The sequence below is a fragment of the Chelmon rostratus genome, chromosome 22 (assembly GCF_017976325.1).
Source record: "Chelmon rostratus isolate fCheRos1 chromosome 22, fCheRos1.pri, whole genome shotgun sequence".
Lineage (NCBI taxonomy): Eukaryota > Metazoa > Chordata > Actinopteri > Chaetodontiformes > Chaetodontidae > Chelmon > Chelmon rostratus.
In genome coordinates, this window is record NC_055679.1 from 6,846,532 (window position 1) to 6,874,410 (window position 27,879).

The 27,879-nt window shown below is 44.9% G+C and overlaps 1 protein-coding gene across 4 annotated transcripts in view; it reads left to right on the plus strand.

The window, feature by feature from the left end:
* celsr1a (cadherin EGF LAG seven-pass G-type receptor 1a) overlaps positions 1-27,879 on the plus strand; it is a 92,010-nt gene that overhangs the window by 18,833 nt on the left and 45,298 nt on the right. For all 4 annotated transcript variants that reach the window (XM_041963831.1, XM_041963830.1, XM_041963832.1 and 1 more), the window contains exons 2-4: positions 22,218-22,573; positions 22,657-22,945; positions 27,002-27,224. In XM_041963831.1, coding sequence (XP_041819765.1) covers positions 22,218-22,573; positions 22,657-22,945; positions 27,002-27,224 — 868 coding nt within the window. The remainder of the gene's footprint in view (positions 1-22,217; positions 22,574-22,656; positions 22,946-27,001; positions 27,225-27,879) is intronic.

Here is a 27,879-nt window from a genome sequence, read left to right on the forward strand (position 1 = left end):
AGGCGCTGTTTGTGAGAAGTGTGTGCGCATGAGTTGGTATGTGTGTGTAAGGCACCTAGGTTGATTTAAAAAATGCTCTTGGATGAAGTGAATGCCAGCCAGCTCCTACTCATTCCTCACGTCTCCTCAGTGATAAGAGGCGTAAGGAGAAAACTTTCTGACTGGGAGTTGGAAGCTAAAAATGGATGCAACAGTGCTGCTTCAACTTCTCTGACCTCGGTGACCTCCACTTGACTTCCTTACCCTGTTGTTTGCCCCCCTCCTATTCGAACTGTCGTTGCAGATGCACTGCAACAAAGCTGGATGCTGCTTGTACTTGTGCATTAGTCCAGGCCATTTGCCAGCTTCTAACCCTCCCTGATTGCTGTTAGACACTGATAGCGAGGCTCGCTGTTTGACCACAGACACTCCTGACAGCACACTGACAGGCTGCTGGACATACACCCCACACTCTGCTCACCATCCTCTAAAACACTGCCAGAATTGATCTCCATGTTGATTTAGCTGAGTCGATAACGTAGCCATTAGTTCCTAATAGAGTGCTTTAATGCTTGTGGATGGACTGCGGTTGCCAGTGCAATAAGGAAAGACAGGCTAAAGTAATTCTAAGAAAGAGATGTGACGTTATTACCGTGAGTGGACAGGTTCAGTATCATTTGTCATTTTTTTAGCGAACAGGATGCGGATGGGAAATCATTCCAAACTTCCCGACCGAGAGCAGATCACAAAATGAGACGCAGGCAAGCTGAGGCTCAATTGAATGTCTGCTTTCTGTCAGGCTGAAAAATTACATGATGAGGCAGTGCAGGCTCGGGGGTCGTGGTCACTTCACCTTTGGCCCCCGGGAGGTCACACAGACAAAGTGGAGGGCTCAGTGGCTCTAAACACGGGTCTTATCTGAGTAAACCTCCACTTACTGTGGGGTCATCTGGGCTGTCATTCTGTCTTTACCTTCTGTGTGTCGCAGATAATGTCAGCCTTTCTTGGGAAATGTGGAAAGACACATAAGCCCGTTTTCAGACATGGGATCGGTAACATTGGTGGTTACATCGGTCTTTAAAAGTTTTGTTTCTCAGACATGGCGGTCCCTCACAGTAAATGCTGCTTACAGCATGTACAGGCAGACATAACAGGACCCGTACAGAAAAAGCCACAATGCTCACATGATGTTTGGCACCTGTAATGCGAGAGGTGGTGGTCCTGCTGCAGAGCAGTGGGGAGTTGAACAGCCCAACATGTAATTGCTCAAAGAGACCACATTTTAATTCTAATCTGCCATGTTTAATCATTTACACGTCATAATAATGATTCACAGGCTTGCACCTCAGTGCAAGAGGAAATTCATGTTTGTGGATTCTTTCCCCTGCTTGGTAGCAGATACAGGCCTCAGAGGGTTCACACAAAGACTCGGGTCCTCATTTGCATGTTATCTTCTTGCACACAATCCTGTTCGCTCTCTATGGTAGAATACAGTCCCCTTACCAGGCTGACATGAGCTGCTTTAACATGAAAAGCGCAGGTGAGGAATAGGCTTAGCTTTTGACGTGTGTGTGTGTGTGTGTGTCTTCAAATGCTGATGGCCTTTCTCCAGCCAGCTCCGATCCCAGCTGCCTGCTTTGTGTTGCACGTGTGAAGGGATTGTCTCAACGTGTCGAGAGTCACACAGGTTATAATGGGCTCACAGGTCCAGGCATTTCAATATGGACTTAGGGGTTTCAATGGAAGCCTTTTATTCCAGGGGTCTTTTGATGACAGAGTACTTCTCAGCGCATTTCTTTCTGACAGAAGGGGTTTGTGACACTTGAAACCTTTGTTTCAACCTGTAGTTAGTTTCTAGGTGTTCCTGGTTTAGTTCTTGACATGTTCAGTGGGAAAACATGATCATATTCTGTTTTTTTATGGTGGACCAAATACAAGTCGCTAACTGGTTTCCAAAATATAATAAATCAAAGCTTCAGGATTATTACAGGCCACATTTTCACCTCTCTTTGTTTGCTGGTCTTTGCAAGCCTTGGATCTTGTCATGTGAGCCCTTGGTGCTGATCGCTTTCGCAGGATCAGGACTCCTCCATTTTTGGAGGTTTTTGAGAGCTTGAGGCCCCCCTCAGGTCATGTATGCGACATGGATCCTTAGTGCTTCATATTTGCACGGGGCCGAGTTCTCCGTGGTTGATGTTCGGAGCAGGTTTGAGTCCTCGGCCATACATCTGATACCACATGTGGATTATGGACTAGTGGGGAGTAAAGCTCTGATACATGGGGCCCAAGAGAGGCCCCTCCAAGTTCAACCATGTGTGTGATGTGAGGAATGAGTTGGTTCAGCTCCAGGGTCTGGCGCTTACAGTTTCCTTACTGAGGGTCCGGGATGACAGCTGGCCCTCCATGCCTGGCATACTGCCGCCCCCCAACACACTCATCACATATACACACATCCATGCATGTATGCATTCCTCGGGTGCTGCAGAATAGCTTGCCCACTGCTCCTAATAGTTTGGATGGTAGGATCGGTTAACTGCAGAGGAAAAACTCTGAGTATGTGTCAAATGTATTTGGCAAATATAGCAATTGCAAGCTTACATTACCATGAATGTGAAAGCAGGACTGCAGCATGCATGTGCACAGAAAGGCACAATGTCCAGTAGAGCTGAACTGATTTGTCAAATAAGCGTTTTTAAGCAAAAGTGTCAAATCAAGTGGTTCCATTTTGAGGGTTTTTCAGTCTTCTGTGACATTAGCGGTTAGCTGTTTCTCCCTGCGTCCAGTCTTCATGCTACTTGAAGCTAAGCTAACAGTTGCCCGTCTTTTGCTTCTTATTCAATTGACAGATGTGAGAGCCAGTTAACGTAGCTCCCAAAATGTCAAACCTTTCCTTTAAATAGTAGTTTTTTATACATTCCCGTCGTATTTTAGTAACGTTTTCGAGCGCTTGGCAGCTTTAAGTAATGTGTCCGTCTTTGACTTTGCTGTTGATTGGCTGTTGATGACTGATGGCTGTGAAAATGTACTTTTCTTCACTGGCTTGTATCCAAACAATCAGGCCCAGCTTTCCCCGATTGCTCAGCTCTACAGGAAGTGAATAGATTTCCTGCGGCTTGCATTGTGTGTCGCTTGTTAGCAGTATTAACTCTCTAACGTTTGTCTCAACGTCAGGAAAGACATCTTGAAAGAAGCTTACACACACACCAGGACCATCTGTGTGTTTATGACGCGTCCCTCGCCTTCACTCTGGATGTGCCGAGGACACGCCGATATGAGTCGAGGCCTGTCAGTCTTGTAAGACAGCATCCATAAAATGAGGGAAGAGAGCTGTGGTTAGTCGTTGTGGTCTGGCTTCAGGGGAACTTGGTTAACAGTGATCATCCATTGCTCCACACACACACACACAGGTAGACATGCACACATATAAACAGTCAGCTTTGTATTCACATCCATACCTGCTCTCTGTAGTCACTCAGTCAGTGGGGTCCAGAAGGCTGCAGGGCGATAAAGTGGAAATGGCCTGTTATTACTAAAGCGATGACAGCAGCCGTGGGCAGGCATCACACACTGGCATACCTCTGGCATTGCGTAAGCGGAGGTGTCCTGCACTGCACGCAAATACCTTTTATGCTGTTTTTCTTTCTCTCTTTTTCCCTCTGCAGCTTTTTGACATGCTGTGTGAAGTCTATGATCCATACATTTCTTCATCATGTCTGTTCTCTCTTGGTGCTCTGCCTTCCTCACAGAGATCACAAACATTTAATCGTATCTTTGTGCTCTTTTTCTCTTCTGAAGGTAGACTTGTGACAGATTTCATTTCAATTTCTATTATTTCCAGTGTGTGCTAAGTTTGCAGGAAGTAAATCAGTGCATATTTATAATGTTGATTTTTAGCCAGGCTAGCTGTGTGGCAATGGTGGGTTGTCTGTTGGTTGGGTGGATTGCCATGAGATTTTGTGCAGACATTCATGATCCCCACAGGATGAATCCTAATTTAGCGATCCTCCAACTTTCCATGAAGTGCCATCAGCAGATCACATTTTTAATCACTTAGTTTAATAGCTTGGTTTCTGACCGGATACCCCTAAACATAATGATGCCATTTGCCCCAATTACACTCTCTGTTTAGTTCAAATTAGCAACTGCTAGCATGCAAACAAGCTAAACTGAAATTCTGACCACGTTAGATATTACCTGCTAAACATCAGCATGCTTGTCATTGTGGTCATCTTAGCACACTGACATTAGCATTTAGCTCAAAGCACCTCTGTGCCTGGCAGAGCTGCTTCAATGCTCCATACTGGCATGCTTTATCATAGCAACCAGAAAAACAACAGATATGAAAAAGGTATAATTACCGTAGTTACATTGTAGATACGCTAAAAGCATCCCTGGCGAAATACCTTTGACATAACTGGTGTGGATTACAGCAGAGCACAGCAGTCTTCTCACTTACATACACACACTGGCTGAGTACACAAACACAGCCACACACACACACCGTTTTCTGCAACTGTTCAAAGGCAGTGTGATTTTTCTCCGCAAAACAATAGACCTCCCACCTGGATTAAACCACACCTGGTTAACTAGCAGCCCAGATGCAGGATCAATAGAGAACACACACTTCTCTCTCTGACGCTCACACGCCGTCTGACTGGAAGTCACGTCCCTTCCTACTTAATAGTCGCTGCATTCCAGCCTCCACCGCAGGAACGGCTTCACCTGCGAGCAAAGCCAAGAAACATCCTCAGAACCGAGTGAGGCTGAGAGCTGCCTCTAGGTGTGTGTGCATGTGCGATCATGCTTGTGTGCACACATGCAGTGTGTGTTAGCCGTTAGAGACACACTCGAAATAGATGCATAATTCGGAGCAAATTGCCCTGTAGAAATAACTGAGACGCCTCGTACAGCGTTCGCATCCTTTCTCATGTCCCACACACACACACATGCACAGAGCCAGTAGAGCTTTAGATCCTTACTCTTGTTGACCCTCCTCCTCCTCTCTTTCCCGCTCTTCTTGAAAGCATCAAAACATGTCATAACACAACCCCAAAACTTCAGTCACCTTCCTTTCGTTAACATATGCGGTATTTGTGATTGATTGACGTGAAGCGCTGAGGCAGTAATTCACAGGACTATTAAATTAGTCTCTTTGGGGGTCGACTAAATAGCTGTGTGATGTTGGGGCGTGTACCTGCAGGCTGAGCTGAAGTCATGATTTACTGTTCCCCCACCCTATTAAATCCCCTTTTATGAGAGGAGGGACTGGGCGAGAGACTAGCGGGATGAGGAGGGAGAGAGAGAGTAATTTAAGGTGACCAGACTCATGTCGCCTCCCACAAAGCGGCTTGCGTAACCTGTAGTTTTGAAGATGCTGGAGCACATTCTCAAAGATGTGGTCTGTTGTCTTCGCCTTTATGGTGAGCGAGAGATCGTACAGACAAATGCAGCAATAAAGACGCAGGTACTTGTAAATTTAATTGAGAGAGGAGGAAGAAACGAAGCAAAAGTTTATATTTGTTTTCTAATGTAGAATCTGAAGATCTGAAGAAACCCTGCTGCATGCCTTATAATAAGGAGCTCGAGATGCTATCATTAGCTAGACTGTGTGTTGACAGTAATTGCTACCTAAATTTCGGCGAGGAATGTTGACAATTTGTCAACGTTGGTGAGAAGTAGCGGGACCACCCATGCTAAAAGCTATGTGGTGATCTAGTGCGGGTAGCGATTAATATGTGTCACGCTGGGATGGACGGTGAAGTTTTTCTCAAATCTGAGCCGCGATTCCTGCGGCCTCGCGCCTCGAAATGACTTGCGGTGGTAATTGGTTCTCACACAAGCCTGGTGTTTCATGCAGGATGATGAAGTTGTTAAACTTGGGAGTGACTCGTTCTAACCAATGTGGGCAATAATAACTGTGGATTTAAGCAGGATCGGTTGAAGGTGGGTTTGGCACTGAGAAAACTTGGAACAGGAAGGCATCATTTACGAGTTAGAATATGAGGGCTTGCAAGTTACAGGCTTATCACTAGTAGCAAACTCCCCTAAAGCAGATAATTCATAATGGAGAAATTGTACTTTTCATTAATTTAGGGATGCTCTATTGCTTAAAAACTGAAATCCAGAGAGGTGGGGAGAGTCCAGTGAGGAAGAAACTGGTAAGCTGACAGAAACTGATCCGTCTCACTGCCTCCCTCCTTTTCTTTTCCTGAAGCTGACTCATTATCACACACCATTCTTGTCAGCCGTGTCACTGAGCACAATACGGTGACATTTAACTGACCCTCTGGAGGAGAAGAGGAGGGGAGGGGGGGAAAGAAGTAAACAGAAGAGGAGGAGCAGGAGGAGGAAGATACAGGATGAAGGGATGGGAGGTCTGGCTGAGATAAGAGCTGAAGTGAGGGAGATGGACGAATCTTGAGAGGAAAGGAGTAATATGAGGTAGAAGAGAGAAATGAGGAGGTGGGAAGAGAGGAAGGAAGGGGAGAGGGTAGAGGAAAGAGGTGGGGGGCATCTCCCTTTTTTTTACCCTCACATTCCCTCTTTTTCTGACTTCAAAGAATCTCCCGGTGAGAAGGAATTATTCCCCTCCGCTCAACCGTACCGCTTTGTTACACCACTGTTTTCTTCCCACCGGTCCTCTACCTCTGCAACCCCCATCATGACCACATTTACTTACTGCTTCCAGAGAATGGTCTTGTAAATGGGGTGTTAAGGGCTTTATTCAAATTGTGGTGCTTTTATAGCCGACGCACTGAGGGTATGAATTCTACTTTGCATGTCGGTTGCTGTTTCCTTCTGGTTTAAAAGCAAAGATTCATGCTCTCTTTTTCACTTCTGTGCTCGGTTTCTGTGTTAATTTTCCTCTGTCGAAAGCACACAAACCTCAGGGGACTGCTGGGATCCCTGGAGATTAACACGATGAAGGCCTCGGCCAGTAAAACCCAATAAGGGCTCATAAAACCCAGACACAAAAAACGCACATGTGGAGCACAAACAGTCTTTGTGAAATGGACCCGAGCTACCGTCCGTAATCTTCTCTCTACTTTTACGTGTAATCCAAAAAAAGAGGGGGAGAGATGGTAATGTATTGCAGTCGTGGCTCGCCCGGGCTGAATCGGGGCCAGGGGAGGATAGAAACATCAAGAGGTCAGCTGGCAGCCAGCAGCTCCAGGTGGGCTGCGAGCCTGGCCGAGTCTGACCAGCACTGAGACGTCTGTGTCTGCATCAGCGCTGTTTCAATCTGCTGGCCGGTGCAGTCGCTGGCTAACCAATGGACCGAATGCATGAATGAATCTATGAACCTGACTGCGGGAGTGGCTGCACGGCCGACTGAGTCAGTGACTGAATAGATTTATGAATGACTCGATGATTGAACAAATGTTTGGCAGCGTGACCAACTGGCCGACAGCATCTGAACAGCTGATGTATGACATGTGTTAATACGGAGTGTCAGCCAGGGCAATTAGCCAAAGATCTGGAATGCAATCTCAGCCTCTCAAGAAACTTAACACTTACAACACTTCCATATGTGTGTTAATGTTTGTGAGCTTGATGACAGTGTTCTTTCAGCTTTATTCAGTGGCTTTTGAGAAGAAGTAAAATTACTGAAAGGTCAGAGAACTACCTTACTGTGAATCACCCATACGTCTAAAGACAATCTGAATCACATGCAGGAATGGCGGACTCCGCCACTAACTATGAGAACTACTACATAGACTTAATTGTAGAATATAATTAAATTAAATGACTATTTGCTGAAAAATACCAACAATAAATAGTATGAAAATGGGATTTTATTTAATGAAAAACTCATGGTTGTGACTTCAAGGCCCACCAAACTGTTTTAAGGGCAGTAAGCTTATGAAAGAAAATGCCTTTACAAGCCGCAATGTGTGGATGTGGCTGCTGAGCATTTACAGTGCCGTTGTAGTCTGATAATTGTTAGCTTTCACCTTTCCTCTGACAGCCTCAAAGTTCCGGCTACTGCATTAACAATTTATAGTGTTTCTCTAGACTTCCTGAAGTTGACAGCAGGTCTGAAAGCAAGCCTCCGGGCCTCGAATACTCGACAGGAGAGCGGAGGGTGAGGTAGCTGAGCAGAGTTTTAACGTGGCCAATTAGGAATGAAACCTAACAATTATAGCAGTCAGCTTTTGTAAAAGTCGCTCCATTCCGTGTTGTTTGATTTGTCTTTTCTTGCCTCGGTGGCAGACCTAAAGTAAGAAACCGCAGGTATTCTTTTCATCCAGTGGCTGACCTTGTAACTAGCAGACCTGCTACTTGCTGAGTGGGGAGTTAATTAAAAAAGAAAGATGAAAAGTCACATCAGTACTGTTCAAACAATGAAAAAGAGGAAAAGCCAAAGGAATACAGCCTGCAAGCATAAGCTAAAGACCAAGATGAAGTACATCCCCGCAGTCTCTGTTTAACTTTAATGTCATTTTCTTTGCCCATCGCTCTTTAAATGATCACTGCTTGGTCAAAAGTATATTACCAATGCAATACTGGAGCATTTACTAGCATAGAAATACCTTGATGAATGCTTCAATTCAAGTATTATATTGGGCTACCAGACAGAAGAGGAATGCAAAAGACTCCAGTAATAACTTATTCAGGTGGAGTGATAACCCCAGTGCAAGCTCTCTGATTTTTCTTTGTGGTGTAGAACCTACCTTTATCATCTTAATAATCATTATTATTATATTTTCTTTATATTTAGTGGGATTTTAGACTGCAGTTTTGCTAAGGATATCCTGATATGCAGTGCTATGAATGTTTTTTTGCGCTTAATGTCGTCATTATGGCAGCTTTATATGATTTTCAAAATGTGTCTTATTGAACAATTAAAGCCTCTACCAGTCTCCAGAATGTGAGAATTTGGTGATTTTAATGGTTTAAATTCATAAATTGACTCTTGGAATACTGGTTGTGGAAAACAATGCATTTTTTAAGATAATTTATATTGTATCATGATCAGGCGGTCCATGTACTCTGCTTCAAATGGCATCATTAAAGAAGCAGAATCAACTTTTTTTGCCTGTTCCTGTAATATTATATCTGCAGTGCATGTTTGGAAGATGTGTCTCGCATTTTCTGTAGCTGGTTTTGTCTCATGTTATTTATGTGAGAATTGAGGCCTTTAATCACGGTGTGAAATACAGTGTTTTCAGTTGAAGGATGAGATCATTTCTATCCCTTTACTCTGGCAGCTCATGTCTTTGTGAGGAGGTGGAGTTTGGCAGAGTGCCACTTTAATACCAGCAGGGGTGCGAGCAGGATGGGGGTATTCAGCGGGCATTCAGCAGGTGTCTGTGGGGTATTCAGGGTTGTCGGGAGGGTCAGTGTCTCCCGAGCTTTGTCCTCACAGCGACCATGAAAACAACTCCATGGCAGGCACGCATCCACACACTTGAACACACACACACAAACGTCTTGAACATTTGCCCAAATCTCTATTTAAATTGACACAAGTCTCATGGTTTCCCAGGGCGACTCCACCACACCACCCCGCCCCTCCTCCACCCTGCTTTGTTGAAAAGAGCCAATCGCGCGTCGGCTGGTAACTAGGCACCCTATTTATCAGTAACCAGCACCAACAATAACTGTAACCCGACACCTCCTCGGAGAGAAAGAGACGGAGGAAAGTAGAGAGTAGGAATGAGACGGAGAAAAAGGGAAAGAAAGAGAAACAGAAAGTCAGGCACTACCACAAAAAGAATGAGGTCAAGTTTATGTTGAAAACTTAGTTTTTACAGTGTTATATATATATATTCTTTATATTTCTATGGATTTCAACCAGATTTGTTGCTTCTGTAAACCGCTTTAGCGACTAAAATCTTAACTAAACTGCATCACAATAAACACAAATAACTGAATAAAAGAAACACAAACGTGTGAACGGGAGCCCGGATGAGCGAGGGAAGAGCTGCAAACGACAGGGGCAGAGAGAGGATCCAGTGTCAGTGTAATGGATACATGGGTCCTATTAGGCCATTCATGGCTGGGTAGCTCTTAAGAGAGCCGTGCAGGCTGACCTGCGAGGAGGCTTTTGATCAGTGTGTGCCCCCCCCTCCCAAAGCCAACCAACTATTTGTCCGCTGTTAGCTTATCAAATGGGATCAATGCTGGAGAGTGCAGGAGAGGAGGAGCGGTGTGTGCATGTGTGCATGTAAATATGGGTTGTGTGGTCTAATGCATTTGTGGGTGTGTGGTGCATTTCTACATATGGTATCGTGTGTGTGTGTGTGTGTGTACATGTGTTTGTTTGTACAGGCAGCTGAGATTGTGTATATGTTTGTGTCTGAGGATGTTGTGTGTACAGAGCGGCAGAGCATGACCAACTGTTGACAAGGCTGCACTGCCTTTAGATTGTGTGTGTGTGTGTGTGTGTGTGTGTGTGTGTGCATTCCTGGTCATAGTTGAGTGATTCCCTCCTACGAAACAGAGAATGGCCCATTTGACTGCTCACCTTTCTGTGATCTTTTGAATAAGGACTTAGAAGTGCTAGCACTAATCAGCCGACCACACACACGAGCTTAAAGGAATCCCCCATGCACCGTGTTGACATGAGCAGACAGCAGCTGTCCTGCAAAAGGCACTGATGTCAACTAGTATGTGAACCCCCGTTTTCATTCCCAGGTCGGCAAACACTGACATTTTTCTTGGTCTTCTTCGGTGTCTCATACAGACCCACAAGGTACCCTCAAGCACCTTTATGAGACACCTGTCAGAAAGCCTTTCTAAAACGTCTAACATATCTAATTTAAAAAAATCCTGCAGATGAATAGGTTTGACTTGCACCATGATTTCACGTGTGGTTTGGTGTTATAGGTCACTTTCACACCTGTAGTTTGGTTCAATTGATCCAGACCAAGGAGGAAAACATGGCATGGTGCCTTGTACTTCTGGTCACTCATTCATTGGACCGCTGTGGTGACTGTCAGCCTTCATCATCACCACGACGCAGACCCACATGGAGACCAACAGCAAGATCTGACTTTTAACTGCAGGTTTTGTGATGTCACAATGAGCTCACCGTTAAGTTCATCAGCTATGGGCCTAACGAGCTCAGGTAGAAGTTCTGTTTGCCTCACTTTTTAATGAGGAACTGTGAAATGCGAAGAACAAAATCAAAACACAGCTGTGTTTTAACTCTTTTCCACTTCCTGATTGGTCACTTAGAATCCCCGAACCCCTACACCAGGCATGTCCAAACTATTCCATAAAGGGCCGTGTGGCTGCAGGTTTTTGTTCCAACCAAGGAGGAGCACACCAGGCCAACCAATCAACATCAAGGGATCATTAGTTATCAGCTGAAGACTGAGATCAGCTGATTAATTGATTCCAGCCTGGTGTGCTCCTCCTTGGTTGGAACGAAAACCTGCAGCCACACGGCCCTTTATGGAATAGTTTGGACATGGCTGCCCTACACTGATAAATTTAGATTTTAGACGTTGAAGTTTTGTTTCCCTTTTTTTTTTTTAACAAAAGTGGCCTTTTTTAAACCTCACCAGCACAATCTGTTTCAGTCATTTAATGCATTTTGTTTGTTTGTGCAAATAAACTGAACTAAAATTATTCAATAGATTTCTTATGGCCAGAGCTGCTAATTCTAGTTTTTTATCTGATGCCAAGGGCTAATGGCTTCCTACTGGATTTGATGAGCAGTACAACTTGAACTGGAGCAGAAATGTGGAAATGTAGTCTTTGCCTCTATTTATCCTTCTGTTTTGTCTGTACGTCAGCCTACATGTGGGTTCCTTGGCCCCTTCATGGGTTTTTTTAATGTCACCTAGCGTGTCTTTCTTTTCAGTTTAATAGACATGATACAAAATATGACATCCACCTTAAAAAAAAAACAAACAAAAACAAAATAAAAACATACCTGCAGTTATTAGATTACTGATAGCGTTCAAATTGTGACGTCCGTTGAAGGTCTTCTGAGGAGAACAGGATGGCAATTTTACCACAGAATCTTTGAAAGATATTGAATAATGAAGTAATTAAAAGTGACGGTTAAATTACATTTTGCAATAGACGTCTTCAATTAGACTGTCTCTCAGCTGTCAGAGGAGACAGAGAAGCCGCTCCTGGATCATTTCCCTGTCTCATTAATTTATCTTCAGAGTGTGCGAGGTAAAACCTGGCCCATATCTATTCCTTAAGTGGATTTTTTTTTTCTTGCCACCACCTCATCTGGTGAAAACAGAGCCAGGCGACACCTGGAGGCTGCGACCTTTGAACCTTTAATAAGAAGGAGTGGAGGGCTTTAACTCGATTAGTCGGCTCAGGAGATGGGACGCGGGGAGGGAGAGCGAGCTGACACAGCTAAAAGACTGAGTGCTCGGGTGGAGCAGCTGAGTGGATTTAATAGTGTTTTAAAATCAATTATGAAAGCGGTGCTGCGATTAGAGGGTGCCTTCGATTGCCTGCACATTTAGAGAGCTAATGGTGCTCGATGGTGCGCTGATAGGCCTGCGCTTTCTGTCCATGTCATGCAACCAAACTGGTGTTATTCTCTGAAATGCTATAATTGAGTTTGAGTGAGCGAGGCGAAGTGTCGCATGATGTTCTCCTAATTTAACGGAACAATTTATTCCTCATTGATTTACAAAGGTTGGATGGCTTAATCCAGTTTCACGCAATGTTCCCATCTCTATTTCACTTCCCATCTCTACTTTTCTCAGTCCCGAGGGCATCTTCTCAAACTTGTTAACAACAGTATGTGATGTTGACGACCAGCCGCTCATTCTATCATCAGAAATCCTGTCACAACAACATGGCCTGATGGCCTTTCTCCCTCCATCTCTGCTTTCAATCTCACGTTGGCGTCTGAACTTCACCGATCGCGGTCTCTCTTGTATCTCAGTGATTAATTGCCTTCTCTGGCAACAGTCAAGCAGGCAATGAGCTAAACAAGTGCACTAATACCAGTCAACCCTCAGGCACTAAAACAAGCCATGCGTTCATTCGGGCTCGTTTTGCATTGTCTGGCCTCCTCATCCGGGCTCGTTTAGCATTGTCTGGGCACGAACAGTGCTTCTATTCTTTTCACCCGTCTCTCCCAGGGATCCTAAATGGGACATAGATATTCTAGCTGGGTCGGCTCTTGGCCTGGCACTCGATGCCCCTGAGTGCTCTGCTCAAGTACAGCCACTAAGGGCACTTGTGGAGGGCTTGTGAAAGTCTGTTCTGCTTGAAGGTGAAGGTGGAGGAGAAGCTGATACAGCGGCGAAGGCTTCTGAACTCCCTCGTGTGCCAAGCCCAAAGGTTTCAGGTTATCACGGTGTGTGGATGGTTTCTAACCCCTTACCTACACCAGATGTCTTTCAACCATGTATTGTCTGATGGAGCAGATACACCTCAATTGCAGTCCATACAGTTATCTATACCGGCAGTGTAGCAGCTTGTGCCTTCACTGATCCTTCAACTGCTACCCAAAGCATCTTTTTAGACTTCTAGTCTTTTAGTGTACACAGTAATATGGACTGGAGCTGTTGCTGTTGCTGCTTACATTGTGCCGTTGCAATGTAATTGGTGTAGACAAGGCGTAACAATGCAGAAACCAGTGAGACAATGAAATGTCATCAATGAAGGCTGGTTTGAGTAATAGATCCCAGAGTTTGAGGGCTTTTCTAGTGCAGCTGTCTAAAACACTATGAGGAAGGATCTTCTAACCCTGCAACTCTGCCAGGTAAACTGTGGAAATACAGCGTTCATGTTACAGGACATAACCTGCCAGGAGTATGTGCTTACGGGTATAGAGCTGTGTCAAACATTGAGCCAGGTTCAACTTTTTTGCAGATGATTCCGCCTTTGTTTGCCAGAGCCCTCTGTGTCAGCTCCCCTGCTAAGCCAACACAACTGTCCCATCCAAATGAATGAAGGGGCTGTGTTTTGTTTTGTTTTGGTTTTTTTTTGCCATGAATGCAGTTGTGTGTGAACGTGGCCTAAGGCGGAGTCCAAGGTGGAGTCCACTCTTGCAATGGGCTTGTGATAATGAGACGATTCCCTGATTATTGTGCACATTGACATGGTTGAGAAATTGAATAGATTTTGGCATTTGCAATGGTTTACAGTAATCCCTCGTTTATCGCGGGGGTTTCGTTCCAAAAATAACCCGCGATAAGTGAAATCCGCGAAGTAGATATATCTTCATTTTTACTATTATTTTACAATGCAATATTGTACTATAGAATGAAACAAAACGCCAAAACTTGTTTTCACGCCTAAAATGCGTTTAATAAATGCAAATATTAACGTTTTTTTTTTTACAAAAACTATGATACAAAACAGGAAATATTGTCACTCGCGTATTTCACAGTCCATCCAGCTGTGCCTCTTCGTCCTGACTCCGCTGCGCTGTAGCGTCTTTTTCTACTGAAGGCTGCGCAGGAGTCTTTGCCCGAGAGAAGAACATAGTTATGGGTAGTTGTCGGCACTCTTTCTTTTTCTGAGCAAGAAGATTTTTATAAACGGACATGTCACCTTCAAAGCGCTGTAAAAAAAAAACACTGTAAAAAAAATCCGCGAAGCAGCGAAGCCGCGATAAGTGAAGCGCGATATAGCGAGGGATTACTGTATTTCACATCTCAAACTCATTCAAAGAGTAATTTATGGGTCATTTTGGAGGAATTTGATGAGTGGCCAAACAGGTGGTAGTTTGTCTCATCTTTGAGAGGCATATCTTGACACTGACATTTTTCTTGGCTTGGCTTTCTCATGAACAAATCCAGTCACTGGTAGGAAACACTTAAAACTTGAGGATTGTCGTCTAATGTGAGATGTTCCCAATGTTTGACCCAAAGGATTCAACTTCTGATTCCAGTTCCAACAAGCTGCCATCCCACCTGTTCTCAGCACCGTTTGATTGGTTCAATCAGTGATCCTGGTTTAGTCAGGGTGTCTGCGTGTAATCCCACCTGTTATCCTGCTGACAGCCCCAGCCCACACCCACCCACCCAACACCCAGACCACACCAACACTCCCTACCCTCTTCCAACCACTCACTCATGGGGTGAAAGGAGTCTTTTGTGTGCTCGCTGCCACATTTTCCCTCCATAAGGGCCTAAAGAGAGAATGAGAAAGAGGGAGCTAATCCCACTGGTGTGGTCACTGCAGCGAGAGGGGAATGAAGAGGAGAGGAAAGGGAGAGGAGAGGAAGGAGGGGAGGCCTTTGGCTTGTTTAGCCCCCCTGAAGAGCTGCAGGTGTTGTGGGGAAATTAGACTGCAACAGCTGTGTGTTTATGTGCGGAGGCTTGATGATATACGGTCACACATGCACGCACAATTTGCAACTCTGACACTACAGTTAATCAGCCTCCTGCATAACAAGACAGAAGTGAAATACACAGTTTCACACACACACACACACACACACTGCTGAGCCATCTATCTGCCTCCCTCCTGCTCTTTATTGCTGTTTCCATTCCCCCTATCTTACTCACACTGCATATTAAATAACATACAGTATATCATTCCCATCGTCTCCTTTCCTCTCACTGACTCCGTCCATAGTTTCCCTCCCTTTCCAAGATTTCACCCCTGTGCGACTGCCCAGCGGTCTGCGTGTCCATCAACGTTATCTCCATATGTCTGTGTGAGTGTTCAAAGCTTAGCCCCCCCTCCCGTCCTCAACACTTTAATAAGACGGACCGACGGGCATACCTGAGAAAAAATACGGCCAACCACTTGTGGAAGGAGATGAGAGGGCCTTTCGCTGAGTGCATCCAGATATGAGCGAGCGTACTCACACACACACACACACTCACACAGCAGATAGAAGCTCTCCCGTGTTGAGTGTAAGCTGACAGAGGTTGCACAGTGGAATCGTGGCTCTGTCAATCCGTGAGATTAAGGTGACAGCTAAACCTGCTTGGGTGTGATCGCACTCGTGCAACAACCTATAGTTTTGGCTTTATTATTCCTGCAGAGATCAGATCATCAGATTGCTTGAATAGCGCCCCTTTGATGTGAAAAGTGATGTTTTTACATGTCGTGAAATAAAATACAGCGGGAGTCTGGTCCTATAGATTTATTTCAGAGAACCCATAAATCTCTTTCTCTCTCTGGTCTTTATCTGTTAACCTGCTGCCTCTGGCATTCCTGTAGTTAATCATCAACCCATGGTTTAGCTTGTGTTTGCGTTTGAAATCACCACGGCTAAACAAGCCAAACATTTCACGCACACACTGTGTGATGGGAATATGTGACAGCGTTGTACTAGATGCTTGTTTTTTCCCTATATCTGAGCAGTTTTTTTTTTATGAAGACTTGTGTGATGGATTCAACTTTTGCTCCTGTAAACTTTCTTTTTTCTACCACTCTTGCCAAGAGTTAGATACAAAAATCGACACCACTCTCATATCTGTCCACTAAATGTGAAGCGACAACCAGTTAGCTTAGCTTTGCATAGAGACTGAAAGCAGTGCGAGACAGCTAGCCTAGCGCTGTCCAATATTGAACAAAACCAGGTGTAAACTTGTCGTTTCTGCAGCTTTAAAGGTGCTGGTAGGCCGATTTTGCTACATTTGAACGGAGCCAGACAAGCTGTTTCACCCTTTTTCACTCTTTATGCTAAGCTAAACTAACTGGCAACTGGCTGTAGCTTCATATGTAACAGACAGACTTGAGAGAGGTATCAATCTTCTCATCTCACTCCCAGCAAGAAAGAGAATAAACTTATTTCCCAAAATGTCAAATGATTGCTTTAAGAATGCAGTACTGCTACAATAACTAAAATGTCATTGTTTGAGCATAGCAGTCCCACTGGAACAAAACTTTGATGGCATTTCATCATCTGATGTGAAACAGCAACTGTGACCAGCCTGACATCATGTGAGCAGGTTTGACAGCAGCACCTGCCACAGCACAAAGCAGCCAGGGCGCCACTTCAGGCTGCCATCAGTGGTGCTTCTCGATTTGATCACTTCACATGTGGCAGGCGTCATACGCAATGTCCTGTTTTAGGATTCTGGTTTTTGGATGCGGTTTGGATGTAAATTTAACTTGCACATGGAGAGTGGGAGTGAAGCTAGATCAATTCTGTAGCTGTTAGTGGATATAAAAGTTTGATTGTCGTTCCTCAGATATTCCACTAGCACAATGCTGTTGCCCCCCAGAATAGTAATTCTGAGAGTCGCTCTTTAGTCATTCACTATTGTAATGTCCCTGAGACGTCTCTCCCTCATTTCCTGCTCTCACTAATCCCTTTTCTCCCGTCCGTCTTCTGTTTCTGCGGAGCTGGCGGTACGTCTTTTGATTGATGGTGCTTTGATTGAGTTAACTTCAGTGTGATTTTTGCAGGGTGATTTCCCTCTGCTCCCAGCATACAGGATGTCTGTCAGAGTGTCTGCAGGCTGCTGATATGTGATCTGATGTTGGCGCTGGCTGCCACGAGAGAAAGGAAAAGAGAGTCAGGGAGATGAGGCTTGACATCTTTTTGGACCCTGAACAGAACAGTTGGAATTACTAAAGGGGGGCAGTGCTTCCTTTGAGGAAAACTGAAATGTTTTATTGGAGTATGGGTGCACAAAGCAAGAATGGTGAGAGGACAAGCGAAAAGATGAGAAAGAAAGATTTTATTGAAGTCAGCTCAGAGCAGTTGAAAGTTATTGTTCTGGGCAGCGCTGGGATGTTTTAATGGGAATTGGCAACAGAGAAGAAAAAAGGAGCAAAAGAAGGAGAGATGTTGCCAGATTCCTGATAGGCTGGGGGTGTTCAGGTGCGTCCAATAAGGTGGAGCTGACAGTTGAGTTTCTGCCCAGTGATTGGCTGGACGCCACTCAGGTTACAGGCTTTGTACTGATTCAAATATTTGAAACCGTTTCCTTCAAAAGGCCGAGAAAGAGGGAGAAATTTGTCTGCTGCTGCTTGACAGCCGTTTTCATTGGCTGCTCCGCTGTAAAACTTTAACTGTGCAGTAAAAAGTGTTGCGGGGGGAAAAAATGGCAGAGGAGATATTTTTTTACAATGCCCTGTCGTATACGCTTCCTGCCTTTATAATAGCAGGCCTCCCTTTAGGTTGTAACATTTTAAGCTCTCATTACCATTCTCTTTAGTCATGATAAATGTCAACTGGATGGAAATATTTAGCTGAATCTGGGCTACTGAGGGAAGGAATTAGTTCCAAGTCAGACTGGTGTTTTCTGTGGATCCCTTTCGCATAAATAAATACAAGTAAAGAATGAAAATCGTTGATGTTTCAGGAAAACATGAAGGTGAATGAAATGAAAGCGGCAGCCTGTAATCAGAGGAACGCCTCGCCTGGACTTTACCTTTCAGTAGGGCGTTAGCAGGGCAGGAATTGCGTGTGAAGGGGGTGAAGTGTGTCTCTCTGGTGGGCTTGTCACCTCTCTGAAACCTGTCAGGGCTACAAATGCCTTGTTTGTTTTCTGTTGTTTTACTGGCCATCCCACTCACAAACTGACTAAACACTGTTGTTGGTGTTACACAGTGGAGTTGGCCAGGGGGGTCGGCCACCAGAGTTGTCTCTGTATCACATGTATCTGCAAGCCAGTACAAATACATGACAAAAAGAAAAGTCCAGTCTCAAATATGTATAGTGACGGTTGTATTTTCAGTGATACGGATGAGTGTTTCCTCTGTAAAGTTGTTTTTTTTTTTAAGATGAGGACCTCAGACATGCAGCATGTTTGCAGCGCGTTCCTCTTGGAAGGAACAATGAAGAAATTTAATTTGAAAAGCCCTTCAAGTAAAAAATAGGCAAACCTCATGACTCTGGTGTGCTTGGATGCATGTGCTGTATATACTGTACATGAATGTGTGTGTGTGTGTGTGTGTGTGGTTGGGAGCTGTGTGTGGTTGTCACTCACAGCGACAGCTGGACAGAGTGCGCGTCAACGTTTGAGGTTTGTCACGACGACCACAGACTGTCGTGTGTTTGTGTGCGAGGTAAACCGTGTGGTCTGGGGGTTACACCCACAGTTGATAGACACATTTATGAGCTTTGTGTGTGTGTGTGTGTGTGTGTGTGTGTGTGTGTGTGTGTGTGTGTACAGGGGTGTGTGGTCATCTGTCCTCACATACAACATGTGTGCCACTGGCGCTTCTTGCTTCACAGGTCATCAGCAGCTCTTATCACCTCTGCAGCCCTCACCACCTACGATGCAGGACTTCAAATGTCTGGCCTTTTCATATATCTCCTGATAATTAAAACAACCTACAGCTCCCTAAATACAAACAGCTTGATTCCAATAAATCCGTTAAACACATCTTAACCATTAGATTCACATCTATCTGCGCTGTGAGGCAGTAAAAAGTGCAATAACCAAATCATAATGTGCGATAAAACTCTGCTGATCTTTACAAGGGCTGTCCAGTGAGTGTGTCGATGCTTGTAAACGTGTTAAATCAGCAGCGCAGCTAATAGAGATAAGGGAATGTGCATGGCTAATAAACAATTTACCCATGATACTTCAAAAGGGTTGAGATTACACCACAGCTTTGAAGCTCCGACCCCTTGTTTTTACTGGAGGGTCATCTATTCAAACACCCTCAGTAGTCATGAGTCGGGTTAAAACTGTGTCTGTGCACGTCTGCCTGTGGGTGCATGCATGTGTGTGTGCGTGTGTGTCTGACGGCGTACTTACACACATAGAATGTGTTTTTTTCCCATGGCGTCTGCCTGTGACACACCCTTTCCACAGTTCAGCCCATCCTCTGCATGTGTGTGTGATCCCATGCTAGCAGCTGGTGGGCTCTATAAATAGTGAGGGTTGGGACGCCCCTAGAAAGAGAAAGTTAACAAACAACAGGAAAAGTGTGCCAAGACTGAAATATTCAATCTTTTATTCATTGTTGCTGTTTGTCAGAAAGTAATGTTTGAGTGAAACAGATAAGAGATGTGCCTTTAACATGTCACACTACTTCATATGATCGCTAAGGCAACCTCAATCGGATTTTCCCAGCGCCGCCCTCGTCCTTCTCGGCCTCATAAATTCTGCTTCACATCTTTCCATGACCCTGTGATCTTTTCCGTCACCGTCAGCCATTTTTGGACCCGGTTGTACTCCTGCTCCTTCTTCGTGGCCTCATTGCCGTCCTTGATTTTCACCCTGCCCTCTGCCAGCCCGACAGTGCAGGTCCACCACACTCTGAGAAGCTAATAGAGGGCCAACTGTATCAGAGTGCAAATCTGCTGTAGCTTACTTAGTCACTTAATAGCTCTGCTTGTGTGTAGAGTAGGTGAGCAGCATGTCAGTCATCGTGTGAAAGCCATACACTGAGCATGGCTTCTTTCAGTATGGAGGCTCTGCACTGAGTGTGAAGCAAGAATGAATAAATGTGACTGAGACGGCCGTACTGTTTGGCTCAGTGGTAGCAGATTGTGTCAGGACCTGCTTAGTTACAGACATTTGATGTGACTTTACACGACTGCTGTATTTTTTTTTTCTTCTCTGCAGTCCTTGCTGCATGCGTGTATTCATGTGTGTGTAAACTATCGGCTGATGGATCTCTGGCAGCAAGTGGAATAACAGTGTTTCCCCCGACCTACAGGGAGAGACAGGTGCGGAGAAATAAACACACGGTAGCCAACAGATATGTCTGTTGGCGCTGTGTTGAATGAGCGCCTCCATTCCAGCGCATTACAGCAGCCCAGCGCGCCACAGCTGCTGCTTAATGTCGCCATCCTGCAGAGTGACTTGTCTCTGCATTTGCATGTGTGCTTTTTGTCACTCCGACGCCACCCGTGCGCCATGATACATGTCCCCCACAGCCACGAACCAGCAGTAGCTTGACTGTACTGAGCTAACTGACCCTCATGTTGCACCCCATTGTGAGTCATTCGTCCCAGCGTAGTCAGAGTTGACCTCCAGTCTGGTTAGCGGTTAGCTCGGGGCTAGCCCGATGAGCCGGCGCGTCCACACCCTGCCCTGATCGACTGTGCGTCTGCGTGTGTGAGGGGAGTTTAGGGTCCTGAGAAATGACCTCATCTGCGTCTGAGAGTGACAGGGCACCTGTGGCTGAACCTCACCATGACTCTTTCACCCCTAAACCCACACACAAATGCACATATAACACACTCATGTGCTCTCAGTGTGGTGCAGCAAAGCTGTGCAATCCGACCCATCTGCCTGCCCTGCTTCAACAGTATTATCCCCCCTGCGTATTTCATCTGGCCTCACCACCTGTTGTCAGCTGTATTTCACCCAGCCCGTGCCCTCTGCAGCCTATAGCCTTCTGTTTCCTTCCATAGGCACCAGAGCTTACAGTTGTGTCAGAAGTAGGTACGAGACCAGACCCAACCCTCCCCGAGGGCAGAAATCCTAGACTGATCCAATTACTCCCAGCCGGGGCTTGAATCGCACGGAGTCTACTCCGACTGGCAAACCACTTAATTCAATCTAGCGGCAAAAGTGTTGCAAAGTAAACAAGTCAAGCTGTTAAGCTGCAGCGTAGAGCGGGCAGAGGAGATAGGAATGAGTCTAAAAAGTATGCGTATCACTAGTATTGTGTTATAACAGCACTTCTAGATGCAACTAACCACCATATTAGAGTTCTTTCCTGCTCTGATCTTTGCCATTTTTGCATGAATCCGCATCAACTGGTGAAGATGCTGACTTTTTGCCTGGAAGACTTTCTCTACATTTAATAGACAGATAGAGAGAGAGATTGGTAGAGAAGAAAGAGAACATGAGTGGAGGAGACAGGGGCAGTCGTCTAGAGACATGAAGACGGAGCAGTTTGGCAGTAAATCAAGGGGAAGTCACGTCTCTCTCAGTCTCAGTGAAACATGATATTAGTTGGAAAATATGTGGGAGAAATATAGATACACTATGATGGGAAATAAATCATTGCCTTTGTATTAAAATGCTGCACTCCACTTAGTTGTTTTTTAGAGAAAGGGCTGTCTTTATTTTGGAATGATGCCAGATATTGAAAGACATTTCTGAACTATTTGACACTTACTTGCCTCCTTGTAAACGTTGGAAACACCTTTAGTTTGCAAGTGTGTGTTATGGTTGGCTTAATGTGACCTTCCTTTGTTTTGTTGATATGCACTGTATCATAGAAGGCTCTCTCCTTGCTGCGACCCTGCTTCATGTCAAAGAACACATGGCCTAGTTCGGGCCCTTTGATCTGCAGTTTTTTAGCCTATCTTTGCACTTTAATGTTTATCAGACCTGTTAGCGTGCTGTGTTCAGCTTACTGTAAAGTTCAAACCGATAAGTAAAAGATCCTAAACAGCAAAATGTCTGCTCTCTTTCTTCCAGATGGAATCCACCACGTTGTGGCCCTCTGCACGCTGCGCGTCACCATCATCACCGATGACATGTTGACCAACAGCATCACGGTGCGCCTGGAGAACATGTCCCAGGAGCGCTTCCTCTCCCCCCTGCTCAGCCTCTTCCTTGAGGGCGTGGCAGCTGTGCTCTCCACCAATCGGGAGGCCGTGTTTGTGTTCAACATCCAGAACGACACTGACGTGCAGGGCTCCATCCTCAACGTGACCTTTTCTGCGATGCAGCCTGGAGGCGCCCCGGGTAAAGGGACGTTCTTTCCCTCTGAGGAGCTGCAGGAGCAGATCTACCTCAACAGGACTCTGCTCAGGATGATTTCCTCTCAGGAGGTAACGCACAAACACATAACCACAAGTGCAAAATGATCAAATTCTCCAATGAGACTAATGAGACTGACATGTCTTCTCTCCAGGTGTTGCCGTTTGATGACAACATCTGCCTGCGGGAGCCCTGTGAGAACTACATGAAGTGTGTGTCGGTGCTCAAGTTCGACAGCTCCCCACCCTTCATCGCCTCCGACACGGTTCTGTTTCGGCCCATCCACCCCATCAACGGGCTGCGCTGCCGATGTCCGCTCGGTTTCACCGGCGACTACTGCGAGACCGAGATCGACCTCTGCTACTCAGGACCCTGCAAGAACAACGGGAGATGCCGCAGCCGAGAGGGAGGCTACACCTGCGAGTGCCTGGAAGACTTCACAGGTCAGTTGGCTACATCAGGAAAAACATTAAGACTTAACAAATAATTGTGATTCAACTTGTTGAACAGATCTTGTGTTTAAATTAACTTATTTTTCATTAAAAAAAACAAAATAAGTTATCTTTGCATTCAGTTTTTATACTTACAGTATTTTTGAGCATTAAAAAAGCATCCTACCATGTCATTTTTTTCACCTGAACTAAACTATACTGTGCTCAATACCAATTACACATATCAGTGTAAATGAAAGCAACCACAGAAGACATTTTCCTTCAAAGAAGACTTTGAAAGCGCTCATATTCTTCCTGACAAAGGCTTAATTGACTTGTACAAAACTGCCAAACCGCACTGACAGGTTGTAAAAGCTCTCACCACCTCTTATTGTAGCTCGAGGTCGACCCCAGTTCAGGTAGGGTACACGTGCTTTGTAATACTGTAGGTATAGCCACCTGCACGCACGTACAGCAGATTTATTGCTGTATAGAGGTCTAGGGAATGCTGACTATACTGGTCAAACCAGATCTGTCTTAAATGACACTTAACCCATTCACCAAAACTACATTAGCTTTAATACGGGTTTAAAACGTAATCTTAATATTGTGAAACACGAGCACTGTGTGAAGGCAATACAGCACAAAGGGGTGGCTCTTGCTCTCTAGTATAGCAAGGCATGAAAATTTGGCCCCTATAATCCGCATTGTTTTTCAAGATTCAAGTCACTGAGAAGAGCTTATTTAGGATCAGTGAAGATTATTGGCAGGTAAACAAATTCTCTGTTAATCCTTATAAATCAATGAGCCAAAGTGGAGACTGCTATAACTTAAAACTGCTCTAATCAGTATTTTTGCATCAACAACGGACGATATGTGTGCTGTAAAACGGATCGAGCAACAAATCCAGACAGTTATCGCCTTACTCCGCAGCCCTCCTCAGATCTCTGGAGTGCCTCAGCATCTTTCAGCTCTTTTTTGTTTCGGTTCACTCTCGCCGCTGAAATCAGGCTTGTTTTCAGTGACAGAGAGCTTTAAAACAGACTGTATGCTACCAGCCCAGCACTGAACAGCAGACAAAGTTAGCGAATGAAGCGGTGAATTAATAGAGAATGTTTCCCTCAGCTGTTGGTGGAGACCAAAATGGGCCAAAAAGGAGAGTAAATACACAAATAGTAATTGACTAATGCTAATGGTGCTCCCTCTCTGCTGGATTTGTGTTTATGACACATGTTTATGTGCATGAGCAGGCGGGTTACCAGATGCACATTCTTGTGCATGGTTTCATGCTATTGCTCTGATTGGCATTTAGTGGTGGTAATGTGATAAGAGCACATGTGCACTCCGCTAGCAAAAGGCAGTAAGAAGACGCCTGCTAGCCAGCAAACATGGATGTAAACAATGCAGGTTGGAAAATATTCCAGGAGCAGGCATTGCGGATGTTTTGTGAGGAGTGATATGCATTCAAAGCGCTTGGTTAGACCTCTGGGATACACACGGTGTGATTTGGCTAGAAACATTAAATAAGAGGATGGCAGTGTTTGTTTACAAAAAAACTCCACAGGGTTCCTTTAACATAAAACCTGGCTTTTACACTGATTTCAATGCAAAGACAAAGAAGCTGGCAGTTCCACTCACTGCACAGCAGTCACATGGTCGCTGGGCTATGGGAAGCCTTCGAAGCTTTCATCATTCCCATTCAAATCACTTTCCGAAATATTTCTCCATGTCAGTGATCCTCCTCCCATACTTCCCTTGTGCATCTGATACCTGTCTGACTGTCTCTCCCTGATTCCTGGAGGGCCTCTGACAGCCGTCATCCCTCCTCTCCCTCCGTCTCTCCCAACACTCTTCCTCTCCTCTCCTTCTCTTCCTCTATCTTATCTGATGTAATTACCTGATTATACCTGCCTTTGTCACTCACTGGTCCTGTCTCGCCTTCTTCTCCTGCCCCACATGTCCATCTTCTCCACTCGCCCATCATATTTCCCTTACCTACATCTTGCTGCCCCCACTTTGAAGGTCACAGTTCAACTCAAGATAGCCAGGGCCCATCAGGGGCCATTATGGGGCTGATGACAGGGGGCCCGCTCTGTCCTCCTTGGGTTTCCTACATTACAGGGAAACAGATCCTTATAATTCGCCCTCGGAAAAAAGGATTACGCTGCGGAGAGAAGGGCCATTAGCTGGTTCCAGGCTGTGGTGTTGGGGGGTCTGTGTGTGTCCTGGGTGGACAGATCTTGTCTGGGCAGCAAGTTGACACACAATGCAGCATGGGACACAGAAGCAGCTATCACAAATAATATTACAGTCTGAAAGAGGCCTGCTGGTGTATTAGTGAAGGAATTTACATGAGCAGAGCCAGGAAACCAGCTCGCTGACTTTGGACAAAGCTGGAGCCACATGGTCATTTAGGAAGAATTTCCCATGGTGAGACCCAGGGCAGTAAGTCATTTAATTAGATTGTATAATATAATAAATTTGATATCTACATGCAGCCTTCAGGTTATTCAGTGAAGGACAGACTTACGGCGACTCCCAGTCCAAATAGAGGCCACCATGCCGAGACCGCCTCCCAAAAGGAAGCCAGGCAAAACAACATCTAGGTTGGTTTAGAGCCAAGATGGTGGGTCCAGGTTAATCACCAGAGAACAGGCTTATGGCTCCAGGCGTTACGCATGACTTCTCTGATATATATTTTTTTCCCATGGGTAATTTACTACGCACAGTTGACGTGATGTTTCCTTACTTCCTCTGCACATCTCCATTCCAGCATCACTTCCGATATGAAGGTCACACATCATGGACCTCATTCCATTCGGTTTAAAGTTCCTGGGACTGTTTTCTTCCTCATGAAATACTTGCAAAGCTGATTTCTAACGTATTTTAAATTGTGCATTATTTACATTCATGTTTTCCTGCTACAATATAAAGGACACTAGTGGTCATATACACCACAGGGTACCTTTCAGGTCAAGTTTTGGTGTCAGTCGCGGGAAAAAAGTCTTATTTCGAGCCAAACTATTATGTAGAATCTATCAAAACATGCAGATTACAGAGAAATCCCTCCTCAAAACGGAGACAAAGTTTCTCCGTTGAGAGTAGCTTCAGTTGAATGTGTTCACACCTGTGGTGAATGCTTGCATGTTAATGCACAGGTGAATGATCACACAGACATGTATAGCAGGTGCCTATATCCAGTTTATAAACAGAAAGTTACCTCTGCTAATTCTGCCAAACGTTGGATGTGGTTAGTTCATGTATATGTTGAAGTGCTTGAGGGAACGTGCGCTCTGAAGTAGTTGTAGGGATGTAGTGTATTCATTCAAGTGCGGTTGTTTTGTGTAACTTCAGAGAGCCCAGGTTAGAGTGACAGTAAGAAGGATTTCTCTGGCAGCTATTATCTGATCTTTATATGGTTTAAAAGTATCAGCATGACTTCAGCCACGGATTTGGCTTAATGGAGGAATGCCTCGGCCCTCCAAGTTCTTTCTTTCTTTCTTCCACTCTCCATTAAGGTTTTCCCCTTGCCACTCTCTGGCCATGCTCCTCTTTATATCCTGTCCTCTCTCTTCTCTCCAAATATGGCCAAATTGTTGGCTCAGCTTGTGGCTAAAGACTTGGGCTTCCCAGAAAAGTCCTATAAACATGGCTTTGTTGTTGCTGCTAATGTTTAGACGGAGATTGGCCTTTCTTAAACTGGTCTTTTTTAGGGAGCTTTCAAAATATAACGTTAACTGTGTTTTGTAAGTGCGCTCGGCTTGTAATCAAAGGCATCTTGTTGCAACAGCTGAATTCCATATAGATGACACATCACATACATAAGTCTGTATTCCAGTCAACGGTGGACAACACGCTTCACAGAAAAGATAAAATCATGATAATGAATTGGTGAGATGATGTGATGGCAGGTAATTTATCATTCACATTGCATTGCACTGCAATTGCAATACACATCTCAGATCTACAGACAACACAACACAACATAAACAAACACACAAAAAGACGCAACATCGGACATACAACAGTGTGTTGTGTTAAACTGAATTTCCCTCTTTTTTCTCACAGGCGAGCACTGTGAGCTGAACGCATCATCAGGCAGATGTATACCGGGTGTGTGTAAGAACGGCGGCAAGTGTGTGAACCGGCTTGCGGGTGGTTTCATGTGCCAGTGTCCACAGGGGGAGTACGAAAAGCCCTACTGTGAGATGACCACCCGCAGCTTCCCCGGACAGTCCTTCATCACCTTCAGAGGCCTGAGGCAGAGGTTCCACTTCACCGTCTCCTTCACGTGAGTACTTTTCTTTCCTTCCTTCCTCTTTTCCTTCTTTCCCTGCTGTTTTCCTAACCAATTAATCATATTTTCAATGATAATGGTGGATTTATCACTGTAATTGTTGCAGGCAGGTTTTAGTAGCTAACGCGAGCTAAATAAGCTAACGTTAGCCGTCTCCGGCTGTCTTTTAAGTGTTTCTAAAAAGAGGCTATAGCTAGCAGGTCAGAGGCAACAAGTTAGCATCTTCACCGCTGATTATCCACATAATAGGCAAACACAGAAGACACATGTTCTATTATTGCAGTATGATATGGAAAAATTGTGTTTACTGACTTCAACACAGCGTTTAAATACTACACAGGGGCTATGCTTATTGAGTTAGAACAAGGCTTAAACCCATAACATGTAGCCCCACATGCTAATGTGACCTAGCCACCGTAGCTAATGTTGTGCTCATTAGAATTAGCATGAGGTTACTACTATGGCTAGTGATCTAGTTAGTCAGACATGCTAACAATTACGGCTTACATGAGAGCAGATAAACATGTGTGTATGTATGGGTGCTGTCTGTATAAGTTTCTTATATATTTTTATATATTTTTTGATGGATTCTCACCTGGCATTGCTACACCACCTTTTTACTGCACAGCAAAGGCGGTACATGTCTGTC